This window comes from Fukomys damarensis, unplaced genomic scaffold, assembly GCF_012274545.1.
Source record: "Fukomys damarensis isolate Sample0158 unplaced genomic scaffold, DMR_v1.0_HiC HiC_scaffold_1, whole genome shotgun sequence".
NCBI lineage: Eukaryota > Metazoa > Chordata > Mammalia > Rodentia > Bathyergidae > Fukomys > Fukomys damarensis.
Genome location: NW_022900913.1, coordinates 6,104,059 through 6,121,473, shown reverse-complemented (window position 1 = coordinate 6,121,473; position 17,415 = coordinate 6,104,059). Strand labels below are relative to the sequence as shown.

The window sequence follows — 17,415 nt, the reverse complement described above, 5'->3', positions numbered from 1 at the left end:
CCCCTCTTCCCCTGCCGTCCCTCCTCCTAGCGCCTTCACGGCTTCCCGGAATGTCTCTGCTCTGCATGCCCAGTCTGGAGCCTGTGGTTGGTCTGTGCCCCTGGTTCCTACTTCTGTGGCCTCCCCTGTCTCTGGGTCTCCTCCAACCTCCCACCATTGTAAGGAGGCCCTGGCCGAGGTGGGACTTCGTCTCACGATGATGCTGTCAGTGCGTCTGTCAGCTCTGTGGGACTTCCTGGCTCTGCGCAAATTGCATTCAGGCTCTTTCACTCTAAGTGTAGGTGATCATTCCACTTCCTGTCGCCTTTTTCTCTTCTTATCCCATGACCTTTCTCACCTCACTCTCCACTTCCTCCTTCCGTCATCTTCCAAAACATATGCAGGCCAGGCCCTCACTCTCCTCACTACCTGCAGGCCTCTTTCCCTTGCCCTGCTGCCGCTACGTCATCTTCAACCATATGCAGGCCAGGCCCTCACTCTCCTCACTACCTGCAGGCCTCTTTCCCTTGCCCTGCTGCCGCTCCTCACACTGCACTCCATCCTCAAAGCCGCACCTTCTCCGTGGTTTCCGGTTTCCTGGAAAAGAGGCTGCACCTTTCCAGCATCATCTGTCAGGAAACAACACTCCCCAGGTCTTTTTCTTGGCTGCATCCTGCCATTGGCCCTGGATTTCTGCTCCTGAAATGCACTTCCTGTGGTGTGCATCAAGGTCAGCGTCTCCTGTACGTTAAGGGATGTGTGTCCCATCCTGTGCGGACAGGTTTGCTCTGCCCTGCATTACTGGCCTTGTGTCCACTTCCTGTGTCCACCTGAGGCTGTGGACACCTGTGATCAGGAAGCACTCAGTGATCCCCTCTCCATGGTGCACTGCAGGACAGAGCTGTTACGAATAACAGCGACCTAAATAACTTGGGCTGCATGATCTGAGGCTTTGCTTCTGTTTAAGTCTGGTGACCCGGCAAGGGAGAAAGACGTAGGAAAAATGTAATATTCTCTACAAGCTAACTTTGGGCTCAGTAGATAGACTACTGGATTTAAATAGTCCTTTAACTCACCAGCTGTGTCGCACACAGTCTGGCTGTATTCAGAGTAACGCCTCTCCTGTGCTATGACCTGAGGAATGCCAGCCTGCTATTTCCTTGGTGTTTTGTGTGTGTTTGTTTGTTTCCTTGTTTGTTTTCCTTGCTTCATTTCACTTGTGGTTTGAAAGACTGCAGAGAAATGCAGCTCATCATAGAACTAAGGAGGCTAAGATGTGTGTAAAAGCATAGAATATAATCCTGCAAATTAGGACTTTGTAAAATTGTAGGTGATTCCATTTTTTTGGAAAAATAATGGGTGGCCTTTTTATGCAGAGTCATTTGGCATCTTTCTGAGAGCCTAGAAATAAATTTAAAAGCACCATAACATAAGCAGTCAAAGGCATGGTAAACTCATCCTTTGACTTTTCTTTAACTTATCCTAAGAAGATTGTGGGACTTATTTGGTTCAAGAATGAGAAATGAACTCCAAGTAAAGCTTTGCTGACTTTGTATTCGTAATGCACTTTCTCTTTCGCTGTTTATGTTTAGAAGATAAATGGTCTACCTGGATATTTTCTGTGCCTCTTGTTTTCGGGTGTCTGTTTGAAGGGTTTTGTTTTGTCTTGTTTCTCCTTTAATTGGCTGCACAGGAAGACCCATCCTGCATTGTGAGTTCAGCATTTCCCTCGCTGTCATCCATCTCATTGTCAGTGCCCACACAGCATGGCCAGCGCCACATCTGCCTCCTGTACGGTGCCACCTCTCCAAATACAGAAAGCCCCACAGAGCATGCCCATGTGTTCCCACCTGGTGCAGGGATGGAGAGCGGACGGGCCCATGTCCTCACGTGACACTGAACAGTTTCCTCTTCCTCTTGGTTTCCCATTACAGATACTGCAATGAACATTTGCTCTGTCCGCCGCACATGTTCTGGACAGGCTGGGGCCCTTGGGAACGGTGCACTGCCCAGTGCGGGGGTGGCATTCAGGCTCGCCGCAGGACCTGTGAGAACGGGCCCGACTGTGCAGGCTGCAACGTGGTGAGTAGCCTCCTCCTCATGCCCAGCCCCCCTCCAGAGCTGGGTGCCCAGGCTTGACAGCGGCTAAGTGCTCTGCACACACTTGGTGTTCTTCATACACTAGACACCTTGTACACACTAGGTTCTGGGCGCACACTGGATGTGTACACACAAGGTGTCCTGCCAGCTCTTTGTGCTCTTTGGGTCTCAAATGCTCCACAGACCCCACGTGTGGAGACCCTGACTGTCTGCAGACACTGCACGCTGTACATACTGGATCTCCTGCAGTCGTTGACCGGCTGTTGGCAGTCTGCTGTGCAGTGTTACATTCGTGTGGACACACTGAGTCCAGGTACCGGGTGCTCTGCACACGAGAGAAGCTGCACATTGTACAGGTTTCTTTGGTCAGTGGCAATATCTATACGGAACTCTGAACATTCCGGGTACTTTAATTAATTAAATATTCACATAGAGAATAAACTGCCCCAGGACTTTTCCAGTTCTGAGTCCTGAGCTATGACAACACCTTCCGCCAGCTGACTGTGATCTCCATATTTGACTTGGGAAAGAGGACATGCCCCGTGCCTGGCTCTTGACAGAGCACAGAGTGCAACACGAGGGCCTCTGTCCGAACTGGTTGGTGCCAATGCAGGGGAAAGACAAAACAATTGATGGCTTTGCTCTTCTTCCACTGAGTAGGCCATATATCTTTTAACAAAAGGAAATTATGCTGCACTGGCGCTTTTCACCAACCCCTTGCTTGTCCTCACTCTTCTGTGAGGGTGACAGCCCCGCCACCTGCTGGCTCACACCTCGCTCACCTTCCCTGGTCCCGACTGCCATGCAGCACCTGCACACTGGCCTTTCCGGTCTGTGCAGCACCTCCATCCCTCAGCCCGTGAGACTGCGCCAGGAGGTCTGTGCCGCTGTAAAGCCTGCCCTTGTGAGTCACTGAACTCCACGTCCTCACTCTTCTGTGAGGGTGACAGCCCCGCCACCTGCTGGCTCACACCTCGCTCACCTTCCCTGGTCCCGACTGCCATGCAGCACCTGCACACTGGCCTTTCCGGTCTGTGCAGCACCTCCATCCCTCAGCCCGTGAGACTGCGCCAGGAGGTCTGTGCCGCTGTAAAGCCTGCCCTTGTGAGTCACTGAACTCCACAGCCCAGGCTTCCTTGGGGATTTCAGGGAGAGGTCGGGAGCTAAGAAATGCTTTACCATGTCTTATAGCAGACCTATGGAGTGTTTGCGTTGGGACCCAAAAAAGGAATTTCCCCCTTCAAGCTGGCAAAGATATCGCAGTGGCTCTAATTGACAACTTCTGATCACAGAGAGTTCTTCCCAGGTGATTCTAAACTAACTCTAGACTATGAAAAATCCAGTGTGCAGGGTACAGAAACAATCTTAGTTGTTTAAATAGGTGCAGATAAGTAGGTAGGTAGATAGGGAGATATGTTTCAGATGCTAAAATTCAAAATTAGTTATTAAAATGAGAAGGATAAATCTAAACATGTGCACATGCCTGGAACACCACTGCAGTGAGGGACTTTTATCCTTTGCTAAACTGCCTCGTCTGTTCCTACTAGCTTGGTGTCTGAGTGCAGGGGTCTGTACTTCTACAGCAAAGTTCACATCATCTCCGGAGCTCCCAGGGAGGAGACCTGCCTTGACCTTGGAGCTGGGATTCTAAACACTCTGATTCAAAGTATTCGGAAAGTAGTGCACATCATTCACTTTCTTACTGCAAACTGTCTTCAGTAATTACATTAAAAAAGCAGGCTAATGAAAAAATATATTAAGATAAAAAGTCGAGTATATCTGTTATAAAATTACTGGAGAGAGAGAGTATGTGTGTATGTATGTGTGTGTTACATACATCTGATTTTAAATGTAAAACTAGAAGGTCTTCCTAAATGTCAGTGTATTTGTTACCTTGTTACAAGAAACAAATGTAACTTCATTTTATGAAGTTTTTTCATTTTGTGAAGTTTTATGAAACAAATGTAATTCAGCTTTCAAATCTAGAAGCATTTCATTAATAGCTTCAAGGAGTTTAGTTGTTTTAGGTACTTCAGTGATTTATACTTGCTTTTGCTTTTCCCACTAAACTCACCGTCCAGGCCTTCCTCCTCCACGCAGGTGTAATGAGGGCTGAAGGGGTATACCTGCTTCTTTGTGGGAGAAACACAGGTTTATCTTCCTTTTCTTCTGGCCTTCCCATGCACCCAGCTTTCTGCCCTCCTTCTGCAGAGTTCAGTCCATGCCCATAGCACGCAAGCAGGACCCTGCTTACTTTCTCTGGATTGCTTGGAAAATGTATCCTATCCATTGCATTCCTGAGAAGTTTATTTTAAAGTTAGAACCCTTTGCCTGAAGCAGCATATTTGGTCTTTATATTCTCACTGAGTTTATAAATCTTCATCCTCCAAGTGTGTTTGTTTTTGAAAGTGGTCTTTTATCAAGATAGGAGCTGTAAGCAGAGCTAATTTGTTGATTTTGAGTCTTGACATGATCATCTCTTGCCAAATATCTAGCTGGATGACAGGTGAGGTGAGAGTTGCGAGTGTCAGTCTCCTGCTTGGAGAGCAGGATGATGGTCCCCGCACCCAGGGCCACTGTGTCAGAGGCCATGATGACTGCCTGCTTCTAGCCAAAGTCTCACATTTGAGTCCTGATTTTTACTATCCTTTCTTTAATTGTTATCCCTGTGTGGCAGCTGCTTCTCAAGGCTCTAGCTTTTTAAAATTGGTATTGTGCTAATGAAATCTAATGTCAACCCAGGACAGGTTGACAAAAAGTCTAAGAGCTTTAGCTAATATACAGATGAGAGTAGATGTTTCATGTAAAGATTCTCATGGAATATGAAAGACTCCTGCATCATTCTTCACTCCATCTGCCATTTCAAACAATTTCCTCAGTGCAGCTTTGAATCTCACATGCCCTCATCTTTGAATACAGCAACAAATCGTTATTTCATCTCACTGAAGAGGGTTGGTTCACATCCTCAAGGCCCTCACTGAGAGCTGCTCATGAAGGTCCAGATTTGAAATTCTGATGCCCTAAGGCCTCGTGCTGGTTTGGGGATGGGACGGCATTGCTGGCAGAGGAAAGGCTGCTCCCACACAGCCACTTCTTTGTGTACACCTGTACCCTGCTCAGCGCCCTCTGGCTCCTATGTCCTCCACAAAGATCAGAGCCTGGGCCTTAACGTAATGGTTCTGTGAGTGCGGTATCCCTCTCTAGACCCCGAGGCACATGTGTCCAGGTCACAGAGTGACCAATTCCACCAGTGTCCCTCCCTGGGTGCTGATAGAAACCTCAGTGAGCTCAGAATAAGATGCACTGGGACAGGAAAGATGCACTTACTCCCCACTTCCATTAAGTGTGTCCCCGGTCACCCTGCATCATACAGCAGGTAGAGAGTAGGTGCAGGTCTAAGAGACCCTGCCTGCCTCCCAGCTTCGCCTCTGAGTCACTGGGAGAACTGACCTCTGCTCCACTCCCCCAGGAGACAGCTTCAGTTGTGATGTGGAGCTCCACCACCTGACCAACATGGCTGTTTGGAAGTTAGTGTAACACATGATACTTATACACATTCCGCCCGGCACCAAGCTGAACATAGGTATCCATCAAATAAAAACTATTGTCATCATCATCTCATTATTGGCATCTACACATTTTCAGAGAAAAAAGTGCTACCTTTTAGTGGCATAACAACAAAACATTTATATTTTATTGCATATTATATTTTATATTAGCATATAAATATTAGCATAAATATTAAATTTTCATTAGTGTATAGCTATTACTAATATTTTATATTGGCTATGATATTGGCATATTTCTGTTTCATTTTTGACAGTTTTTGGTTAGAGCCAATAACCATAACAATACTCATCTGATCAAGTCTTCCAGTTCCCAACTTACTGAATGATGTCAGGCAGTGAAGTTAAGTTACAACTCCACATGCTGGAGTGTGGCATCAGGGTGGGTGTCAACTGGATTGGCTGAGAGATCTGCTTGCGGGGTTACTGGAGCATGTTTCCAGGTGTATCAGGGTGAGTCGTGGAGGTGTGGCCTTGGGCCGTTCTCTCTGGTGCTGTTTCCCTGCTCTGCTTCCCAGCTGCTGTGAACTAAGTAACTTTTCTCCACAGTGGCCTTCTGCCATGATGGTCCTGCCTTGGAGCCAGTTGACCATGGACTGAATCAACTGAAACCGTGAGCCTCATTAAAACTCTTTCTTTGAGTTGTGGGTGTGAGGCCTAGTGTTCTGGCACCAGAAAAGTTAATTAATGTGTATAGAGTTTATAGATAAGCATGTAATGACAGCCAGAAAGCCTGTGTTACATAATAAAATAATTGCCTTTTACTGGCACATACTATGTGACATACTCTGCAATAAGGAAAACTAAAATGGACCATGTTTATTTTACCCAAATCTCTGAGAGGCAGTTTTCATTACTACAGCAACTTGGAGATGGGCAAACACACCTTGACAAGCTCAGACCTGATTCTCTGGGCACAAACAGAATTTAAAGATATTACCCTATTTTCGTAGTTTTTTCAGAAAAAACGGACAATACCTTACTTCTGTTGAGTGTGAAGTATGCCTTAAGAGAAAGGTGTTTTATATAACTCTTCTATCACTCATTAGTGCTCTTGATTTTCAAAATTTTGTGATTATTTTCTTGCACCCAACCATGAGAGAACCATTAGTAGATTATCATAAGCATGAGAATTAATTAAGCATAAACTCATGGCATAAAGCATAATACGGTGTGGCTAAAAGTTACAGCACATAAAAGGAAGAAAGATATAAAATGTTATGTTGCAGGAATAGGATGGCTTCCTCCTTTAATGTAACCCAAAATTCCCTCAAAAGATAGCAGACGTATATGTGTCGAGCTAAAGATAGTACCTCTTAGGGCAAAAATAATTTAAAAACAGAAGCAGACTTAGAATTGCCAAAAGGACATCACTGAGACAGCACACGGAGCGCAAAGCAGTTGACCAAAGGCTGTGACTTAAGATATCAACAGAGAACATAGGACAGATATTTATTTCTTGGATACCAATGAATTGAGCCACAGAAGGCCCAGAAAGATCCAGAAGAAAGACATCACAATATATGGAGATGGTCAAAAGGCCTTCCATGAAGGTTAATCAGAGTTGGTGTTGGACCCTCAAATATGTCAGTGTCAGATGACGGCACTCTGGATAAATTTGGGAACAGGTGACGCTTGGCAAGTAGAAGCCTAAGTGCGTTGTGATGTGTGAGTGTTTTCCACATTTTGTGTTGCGGCACATCAGGGCTCTCAGATGCTCTAGAGAATGTCATAGCATATATTTCCAGTTATCCCAATGAGAAAACCAAGATGCTCAGCTAACTAATCAGGTATCTGAGGCCCCAGCTGGGCTAGGAAGACCCAGGGTCAGATCTTTTTTTTGCTTTGTGACCCCAAAGATTTTGTGAAGGGAACTGTGTTCCCTTCACAAAACACAGTGGCAAGAACAGAGGGGCGAAGGGGCTTGGCTCAGACCACACACCTACAGTGCTAGACCTGTCAGACAGCCTAAGCAGGTACATTATATATTTGTTTTATCTTGAGTTTTATTTTTCTCTAAAAAGTCTTAGCTGAATTTGCAAAACTCCATAACAAATAGAACAAAACTGTAGCTGAATACAATTTTGTCTGCTTAATCTTCCTGCTCTTACTCACAATTAGGGTTCAGAAACAATTTCAGGGTTTTCCTCTAAATCACTCGCTTTTTTTAGAAATTTTTTTAAAAAGGAAAGTAATTACATTTTTCTTAGTTTGGCAGTATTTTAAAGGACACTAAACAATTTTTGTAGCTTCATTTCAAGATATGTTTTCATCTTGAACTCTGGCAATGCAAATTTTATGTTAAGTATGAATAATCTAATAGTATAAATATTCAAAAAGCAATTTATCAATTTATTCTGGTAAATATTTTGCAAGCATGCTGGTGGCATAATTTATGAGACTCTGATAAAATTTCACCCTCTGAGATAATACTATCTGTCATTTAATCTCCTATCTTGCCTTCATCGGGTGTGAAATATTTCAATGCTCTCTGGACAATTTATTATATGTAGTTTAAAGAAAGACTCATTCCATTTCTTCCTAGATTGCTAGAATGATCCCCAGGGCTCCATTTAAGTTTTACTAAAATATCTTCAAGATCTAACAACATTCTTTATATTGGCACTGACTTTTATTCTAATAGGAGAGCTGGCTGTATGTTTGTCGTAATATTAAAGTAACCTGGCAGAGACTTAAGCTCTTACAATTGAGCAAATGGTTTAAAAATGGGCCACTTGCTTGTTTCTAATGGTTTGTGATATAATTTGTATCTTGAATGTCCCCCAAAGGCCCAGGTGTGGGAATCTTGGTCCCTAGCACATGGCACTTTAAGGATGTTGTGGTACCTTTTGGAGGTAGAGCCTCATGGGAGGAAGTGAGGTCACTGGGGCCATTGGATGTGAAACTCTTTACCTGTCCCCTTCACTTCCTGTCATGGGTGAACAGTTTCCTCCCCCAGACTCTTACCACCGTGATGTGTGTATTAATCAGAGTGCTTCATAGGGAATATTTTTTATTTCAATGATCTTGTGATGCGGCATTATTACTGGGCTGTCTGACAAATGTGGAAACGAGGCCCAGCGAAGTCAGTGGCATTCATATTGATAGTCTGCCTGTCTCCCACTGCACTCCATAGTCTAAGCTAGTATTTGAAAAAAAAAATCAGAAAGAATAAAAACTGCACATTTCCTAATAGAGCTGAAATTCTTACGGAAGTTCATTTTACCCAGCTGAGTATGACCCACAGTGTGTTAAGCCAATACTCTTGATGAAAAATGGATAAAACTAATCAGTTACTGAGAATGAAAGACACTCCTGAGGGCCCTGGAGCGGACCTACAACTGAGGGTCCAGGGAGATAAGAGGACTCTTGGGGAAGCACGAGACATCAGATGCACCCGAGAAGGGACGTCTACTCCAGTCTTTCAGCTGCAGAGCCACGCGTGTAGTCAGGCAAGCTGTGCACTACAGGACTCAGAGATCTTACACACTGATATGAGCGTGTCCCAGCAGATGGACGGTGCACACTGGGTGCCACCCCAGCCCTGGCTCAGTGTCCAGTGAGTTCTTCAGATGCACACAGAAGCATATGTGTCCCGCCCCTCACCCCGGAACACATTTTCCGTCATAGGGGCAGGTATCAAGAGGGGCAATTCTTGCATCTTAGCTTAGGCTCTGTTTAAATAGAGTTTAAGACAGGACAAGAGCAGGTAGACTGTTTGAAAGATGAATTTACAGCAGCAGTGGGGAGAGGAGAAGGAGTAAGGAGGGCTAAGGGAAAGCCTCTGTTCGGGTTTGTTTCAAGTCATTGCTGTGAGCAGCAGGCTGCTTCCATCCTGAGACGGAAGACTGCAGATGCCTCTTGGAAGTGCCTGGCCTCCCTGGGTCCCTTGATGAAGGACACTCCTGGGCTGCAGCCTCACACACCTAGAAGTCGCTGGGGACTTCAGAGAAGACCCCAGCATGAAAAGGCACCTGTTCCCCAAGTAGACGCTGCTGGTGGAGAACAGCCCATCGGCGACCTTGCAAAGCACTTGCCACATCTGGCTTCCTGAAGACACTGAAACAGATCACGGACAGTTTCTGCAGCTTCAGTCCAAAGGTGGGAACTAAAGGCTGCTGCTGGCCTCCTGCATTGCAGGGTCCCAAAGTCCCCCAAAGCTCCCATCTGCTGGATAGCCATGAGGCCCAAAACTGGGCCAGATGACGCCTCACCTTCTGCCTGGCATGTGTATTGAGCATAGTGACGCTCACTGATGCTCCATGGTCCAGTTCTTGCCTGGGACTCATGAAAGAAAGCTGCTGGGTCTCCAGGAAAGGCCTCCGTGTGCCCCAGAGAAAGACCAGGAAGAGAAGATGCATTTCCTCCTCTGCAAACTCAGGGTGCAGGCAGCCTGGGGCCATCACCAGGCCAGAGGGGAGGGGAGTAGCAGCAGATCCAGGGGGCTTCTCAGGAGCCACCTCTCTGGTGATGGGCAGATGTGGGATTTCACAGGATTTCTCTGGCCTCTTCTAGTCTGAGTCAAAGTCACTTTAACTGCTTTCTCCTTCCCTTCCCCTTGAAGAAAGCTGTCCACATGTAATAGCTTGGGTGAGGAGGCTCATTCTTCCTTAACAATCGCTGTATCTGGTGGCAGTGATGTAAGGATTTCCACATTATGTGGTGCCATGACAACTGAGCAGATGACCTTGACCTTCACGAAGGTCACAGGATGAACCATTCTATTGCACTGCGATGCCTTCACGTATATTTTCAAATAATCTTCTCCAAGGGAAATGATTGATGTTCCTAGCTGGAACTTGAAATGACATCTTTGTAAGTGTGGACGTGCAAAATTTGCTTTCTTTTGTTATGAAATAGCTCAGTGAAGAGCTTGCAAATATGAAACATTGTCAGAGTAAAGCTGCCACGTTTTGTTAAAAGAGACTCAAGCAATTTGGAAAAGTTAATATCAGGACACGGAATTGAGTGGTAGGGTGGATGGCCACGGACGTATAAGTTTTCTAAGATTTAGCATTCGAAGTTTGGTGATCAAGTTGAAGAATGATGCATGATGCAGATGGAAAGAAACGGAAAATGATGGATTATAGGGATTAATCCATCAAAAGTCTGCCTCTAGGACATATAAATAATCATCTACAATCTCTGGAAGTAGCAGTTGGTATAGAAATATAAAGCTGCCGTTTTGTTAAAAGAGACTCAAGCAATTTGGAAAAGTTAATATCAGGACACGGAATTGAGTGGTAGGGTGGATGGCCACGGACGTATAAGTTTTCTAAGATTTAGCATTCGAAGTTTGGTGATCAAGTTGAAGAATGATGCATGATGCAGATGGAAAGAAACGGAAAATGATGGATTATAGGGATTAATCCATCAAAAGTCTGCCTCTAGGACATATAAATAATCATCTACAATCTCTGGAAGTAGCAGTTGGTATAGAAATCTGGAGTATTTCACAAAATGTTTTATTTATGAAGTTGGAAGGATCTGTTGCCCAGATTTCTTTAACTTTACAGGAAAACTAGTTTTTTCTGCCTACCATGATTCAAATAATGTGATTGCACGGTTAATTGAGGGCGTTTTTAGGAAAGACGGCTTTCTGCTGCGAGTGTGACTTAAGTCACACGGTGCACACGTCTCCCTTCATCATTCTGTAACCCATCCCGTGATAACAGTGCTCTGGTCCCTTCCACTCACCTGGTGTGGGCATGAGCAGGAGGGAGGGAGACGTAAATGCAGGCAGGAGGGGAGCTGTATGTGGGCACATAAACACGTGGAAACCCTCCTGAAATGTGAAGCTGGGCGAAAACGGGGAGCGAGGGCGGTAAAGAAAGGGGAAAGTGTTCCGAGTGTGCTACGTGCAGGTACAGATCTGCCCACATGAGATCCCTTGATCGGTGCAACGGTAGAAAGTGGGAAAATTCTCTGATACCCAAGTCAGGCACCTACAGTTTGCTTGTAGGGACACAGCAGTGTTTCCACTAAAGGACCCTGAGTTAATGAAACTTTCTTAGCTCTAATAAATGCATGTTATTCAGAGAATGCGTAGGTTCTTTTAAATGCATAACATAGTACTCGGACAAAGGAAAAACACGTCTTTCTTAATCTGATTATTAAATGTTAAAAATGAGCAATTAAGTGTAGCTTTGTAAATTTAAAGACTCAATAGACGTTCTTTTAAAAACAATCAGAGGATATTATTTTCCAAGTGTGTCTTTAGTTTGATTGTAGCCCTGGTGACTGTTGTGCTTTAATTATGGATTATCCAGGGAGAACACAAAGTGGGCGTTTTAGTTGATTTAATGTCCTCTTGCTTGGGCACTTACTTTTTTTGTAGCACACCTTGTCTCCTGGTCATACCAGGTGCTTGGCACTGAAATTAAGACAATGCTCTTATTTACATTTTAATGGACTCTGAGCCCCCCCACCTCCCCTGTGTCTGAGGACCTCCTGTCCTGGGACACTGTCTGCACGATCCAGAATGGGACCTTGCTTTCATCTCAGTGAACTGCATCTTTGGGCCATTTGTGCTCTGCACCCCTTTGAAAGACCATGTTTCAGTTCAGCACACTGCTGCCCATAGTGGGTCAAGACTCCAGAAGGCATTCCCACACTTTACAGCAGCCCGGACTGTCACTGGGGGAGCGCGCCACTGCCCTCACCCCATTGTCCCAAAGAGACCTGTGCCTCTACGCTGCTCCAAACTCTCCCCATCCAGCTGAGACAGCGCTGTGACCCTGTCCAGGCTTGGAGAGGCAGAGACCCACATATCACACAGCAGATCCCGCCCTGAAACCCTTTCTAAATCAAGATATATCAGCCTCAGAGGTGTCCCTGGCAATGTCCTGGTCAGAAGGCTTGTCCCGGCTTGGGCTGTGCGCTGCACTGGTTTCTGTAGGTTGAAACTCCGTGTGCCACGTCCTCTTAACTCATGTTTGCCTGCATGGACCTTTCCATACCTAGAAGCTGAGCATCCCGAGTTTGTTTCCATTTTCCTTCTATCATTTATGTAGTGAATATGACCTACAACCTGTAAGGGGCTCTGGAGACATCAGTGGAAGAAGGACAGCACAATCTCTGCTTAAAACTGAGGAAGGAGCATTCACTTAGGAGTCTCAAGCCACAATGTCCTGGGACCCAGTGGCTCCTTACAGTGTTTGTGTATTGGTTCTGCCATCCACAGTGCGCTTGTGGTAGTGATTTTCAATTAGCAAGGACAGATGTGCCAAAGAAATTGTTCACACGTGTGCACATGCAGCCAGCGAATTCTAAATTTTGATCACATTACACTTGTTGTTTGGTTTGGATCACCACAGACAGTTCTTTTTCTTAGAAGTAATGTACATATTTAATTGTATCAACAATATGTTTAAGAGTGGTGCTTTGCTTAAGATTTGCATTTTCCCATTTTTTTATTATTTCCTCTCATTGCCTCCAGTGGTATTATTGAACATATATAATTTCAGTTGTTAAAGTAATTCACTTACACAGTAATTTTCCAAGCAACTTATAATTAACCAAGAAAGGAAGCAATAGATGTTGGAGCATGAAACAATTGTTTTAAAACATTGAAAACTTTTCACAGATGCCATGGTTTCTTTCTTCTCCAGCGCTTTCCTTTAATGATCCTAAAACTGTAAGAACCAGCACCTGGTTCCAATCACTTCTATGCGAGCACAAGAAATAATACAAGCAGCTACTGCTGTATTTAGGTTTTTAATAAATGTTTTTTTAGATTGGAAAAGGTTACGTTCAGTAGCCTTCAAATCTTGTCAGCGAAGAGCAAACTGAGTAACTGTTTTGCTCTGGTCTGAAGATGCACCTCAGGGACTGGCATTTCACTCCATGGGGCACTTATTTTTCAAGAACTGTCTGACTTGCACAGTTTGCCACAGTTCTGCTTTGAAAGACACGGTTGCAGTGAAGACCCGGCTAGCACCGACTGAGACCATGCACATTCTTGCATTATTCTGTAAGCCATGCTGCGTGAGAAGGAACGTCCACATATTGTTATTTGGCATCTTGCTCGGTTAAGATGGGTGGCATATTCCACATCTGTCTCAGGTTATTCTAATTCCATGGAATTGTGCAGTTTGATACTATTAGTTCTCCAAGGGACTAGTGTCATCATGTGGGAGAAAGAAATAGCAATGGCTGGGAGAGGGGAACTGTGGCATCTGCCATCTCAAACCATGGAGGCTCCAAAACCAGAAACACGTGAACCACAAACCTCTGAAATTGAAGAGAGAGACAAATATAGCAAGGCACACAGATGGAATCAAGAATCAAAGGAGTCCTCTGAAGTTTGCCAGAACATTTCTGTTAGGATGCTTATTTAATGGACTTCTTTCCCTTATCTTCTTTCAACTGCTAATGTGCTTAGTGATGAAATCTTGACAACTGAAAATGAAGAGGAAGGAAAGGCCTCAGCCTATTTCTGCACCTTCTTTCAAATTAATTTCTGTAATGCTTGGTGTGATCTCACATGATACTATTTACTTGTATAAGTTTTGTAAGTGGAAGGAAAGGAAGTTCTCGATTTTAATGACTGATTCATGGCCATCGCCCTATGCCATGCAGAATATTAGGACCGTTTGTGTACGAGCTTTGTTGCACAAAAGCTCTGGATGTCTCTGACATTTAATGACTTCGTACTCTGAGAGCCAGGCAGATGGAAACAGCAAAATTCCCACCTTCAAGGAGCTCACCTAGCTTAGGAAAAAGGACTAGAAGATAAAGGAGGACTCATGAATGTAATTTGAACAAAGCACGGAGATCTGGGAGGGAGAGTTCCTTCGGCCTGGAGAGTCAGGGTTCCACCCGTGGTGACCGGGATCTGGTTAACTGGAGGAGCAGCTCCTACAGAGCACCGTGACAGCTGGGGAGCACAGAGCCAGCAGTTCACGCCCACGTGGCAGCTGTCAGCGGCATCCCTTGTGTGGCACGGGGGAGCGTGAAGGAGCGTGGCCAGACACAGACTCTGTTGTCGCTCTTGGCAGCAGGTCTTGAGTCTCAGGCTGAGAGGCACACGGCCCTCCACTCTCCGCTGACTTGCTCTTGTCGTTACACACTGTGACCGCGGTGCTAAGATCTCCGTGTTTTCATTAGCGAGTTCACCAAATATGGGCTCTGTCGCATTTTTAATTATCTTCCCTTACGAGGAGAAAAGCTATGTTGATTTACTACGTAAAAAGCATAAACGACCTCATTGTGCATATACATACTCTTGCACAGGCAATCGTGCATGTGTGTGCAATTGCATGTGTGTGTGTGTGTGTGTGTGTGCATGTGCATGTACATCGCTGCTTTCCTTCAGTTACTACTTCAACTTTGGTCACAAATGCTGTCATCATCATCGTTATCTATTTCCCTCTGGAAATCCTCCTGACCTGGAAAAAATTAAGGTTCACCCGAGATATACTACATATGCACTTGAACTCAGTCCTGTTTCAAAAAATAACAAGAGTTCTAGTAAAATTTTCAATAGGGACATTGGAGATTTTAAAATCAAGGGCTGTGTTTTATTCACTGTCACTTTTCCTACCTCCAGCAGAGTAAAGGATAGAGAATGAGCCAGCCTGGTTGCTAAATGCATGTATTATTTTTTGTAATGGCATGGACTGTGATTCTCCCATCTTCTCCAGGGAAGCGGCGGCGGATGGATGTGCTCGTGTTCTTGCCTGCTCTTCCTTCCTTCCTAGTGTCTCACAGTGCCATATGTCTTGTGGCTGATGTTTGCTGTCCTAAAGATCCTCCACTCCCAGATGGAGCTGTCTTTATTTCATGGGTAGTTTTTCTTCCAGCAATACTTATTCGTGGACATTTCATTTCTTGTTCATATTCCTAAATTATTTCAAATTCTAATTAGCATCACAAAGCTGCTCCAAATGATACAAAATTAGCATTGAAAACCAGTATGTCTGCAATCACGGTGTACAGAGTTCATTCAAACTGGTTTTGATAACAGTTTATACTTGGCAGTGACCTCCCAGGTCCCCGTAGGCAAGATCTGGATGCACAGCACTAGTGGTGAGCATGTAATTGGAAAGAAAAAGAATACCATATTTAACAGTGGCATAAATTCCAATATTTGAATTCCTTCTTGAAAATAAAATGTGAAACCGACTGACCTGAGCCCTATTCAGACCAAGGCTGGTGTTCACCACCTGCACCCAAGTCCAACCCTGCCCAGTTCCCTGGACGAGGCTACCTAGGTCATCTGCGAATCTGAGCCTCAGCCCAGGATACGGCTGGATGGAATCCGGATCTGTGGAGCTGCTATGCCTGAACCCAGGGAGTCTTCACCAAGGGAGGAGAGAGAATGCCAAAGACCAGTGTGCACAGATTCCTGCTGGGGAATGCCGTGAGTTAACACAGGCTGCAGCTGCTGTAGGATAGCAGAAGTCAAGCGAGTAACTTCAGACCCACGGCCCATAAGTCGGGCTGCCCTGGAGAAGGCCTGTGTCATCACTCGGGTGTGGGGTCTCCTGAGACCTTAGGAGACCAATGAGCTCTGGGACTCTTGCTTGGCACTAGTTTTCTGGCGTTTCACTGGAAGGCCAAATGGAGTGGTACGTTTCTTCCTGGAGGCCAGGAAGGGTGCCCCTCTATGTCCACTAAGTCCTGGTTTATTCTACAGAGTAGGCATTGGCCCACGGGGCACTGGTACTTTGGTATGTTTTCACGTGCACTGCAAATCTCATTGAAAAACGTGATTTGTTAGTCAGAACTTAACAGATGGGTCTTTATCCTGGAAGTCTAAATATTTATGGTCTACTGGGATTGGTATTAAATTTTGTGCACCACAGTCCCTGGGGCTGCGAGGAGCCGTGCACCTGCATGGGTGTTGTCCTGCAGGGATCTGGCTCCCTTTTCCGGGGCCGCATCTCTTGCTCAGACTCCCCAGGACCTGTGCTGCTCTCTGATGTCGCCTCTATCATTCTCTGCTCCCACGTAGTCTTACCCCTCCTAGATGTGCCCCTGTGTCACAGCACAGCCAAGGGATTCTGGGCAAGGGACATTCAATCTCATCTCCTCGTTCTAACTTTTAATCTGTAAAATTCGGGCAACTTCCTTCTACCTTGAACTGATTATGGGGGCAAAATTAACTAACTATGGCCACTACAGTGTTCTGAGTGGACACTGCTCCTACTGCTTAGGGCAATTTGCAACTTCCCTTTTATTACGTTAGCTCCCTTACTTGACCAAAAGAGTCCTCTGAGTAAGAGTGGCTGCCAGTTTGCTACGAACTTCTTGGTTTTCACTTCCTTTGAAAGGGAACAGAATTGACTTTCAGTAAAGTTGAAAATAAAATGAGCTTTCCACACAAGTGTTTACAGCACGCTAGTATCACAAAGGACATTTTACAAGCGTGGCTCTTTGCAGGCCTTTTACATCTCCCCGGTGGACAGACATCTACTTGGCACAACTCTAAACTGTAAACCATGTTCTCAGAACTGTATCAGAGTCAATTCCCTGGCTCACGTGATGTGTTAGTGACTCTTCTCTCGTTGCTGAGACAAAACATGTGACATCCAAAATGAAAAAGGGAAGATTTACTTGGCTCACGGTTTGTAGAGGTTTGAGTCCATAATCAGCTGGCTCCCAGGCAGAGTGCCACATGGCAGAGGGGGATTGCAAAGGAAAAGCAATTCTTCTTACACAGAAGACAAGAAAAGCAACAACAGACCTTAACAGCATCTTTCTGCCCCTTTTGTCCCATTCAGGCCACAGGGATTAGGGTGGTGCCAAACCCATTACTCACATGTAG

General features: G+C 45.2%; 1 protein-coding gene across 1 annotated transcript in view; it reads left to right on the top strand.

The window, feature by feature from the left end:
* Positions 1-17,415, top strand: part of Sema5a (semaphorin 5A) — a 357,050-nt gene that overhangs the window by 306,020 nt on the left and 33,615 nt on the right. The window contains exon 18 of the mRNA XM_033758913.1: positions 1,914-2,061. Coding sequence (XP_033614804.1) covers positions 1,914-2,061 — 148 coding nt within the window. The remainder of the gene's footprint in view (positions 1-1,913; positions 2,062-17,415) is intronic.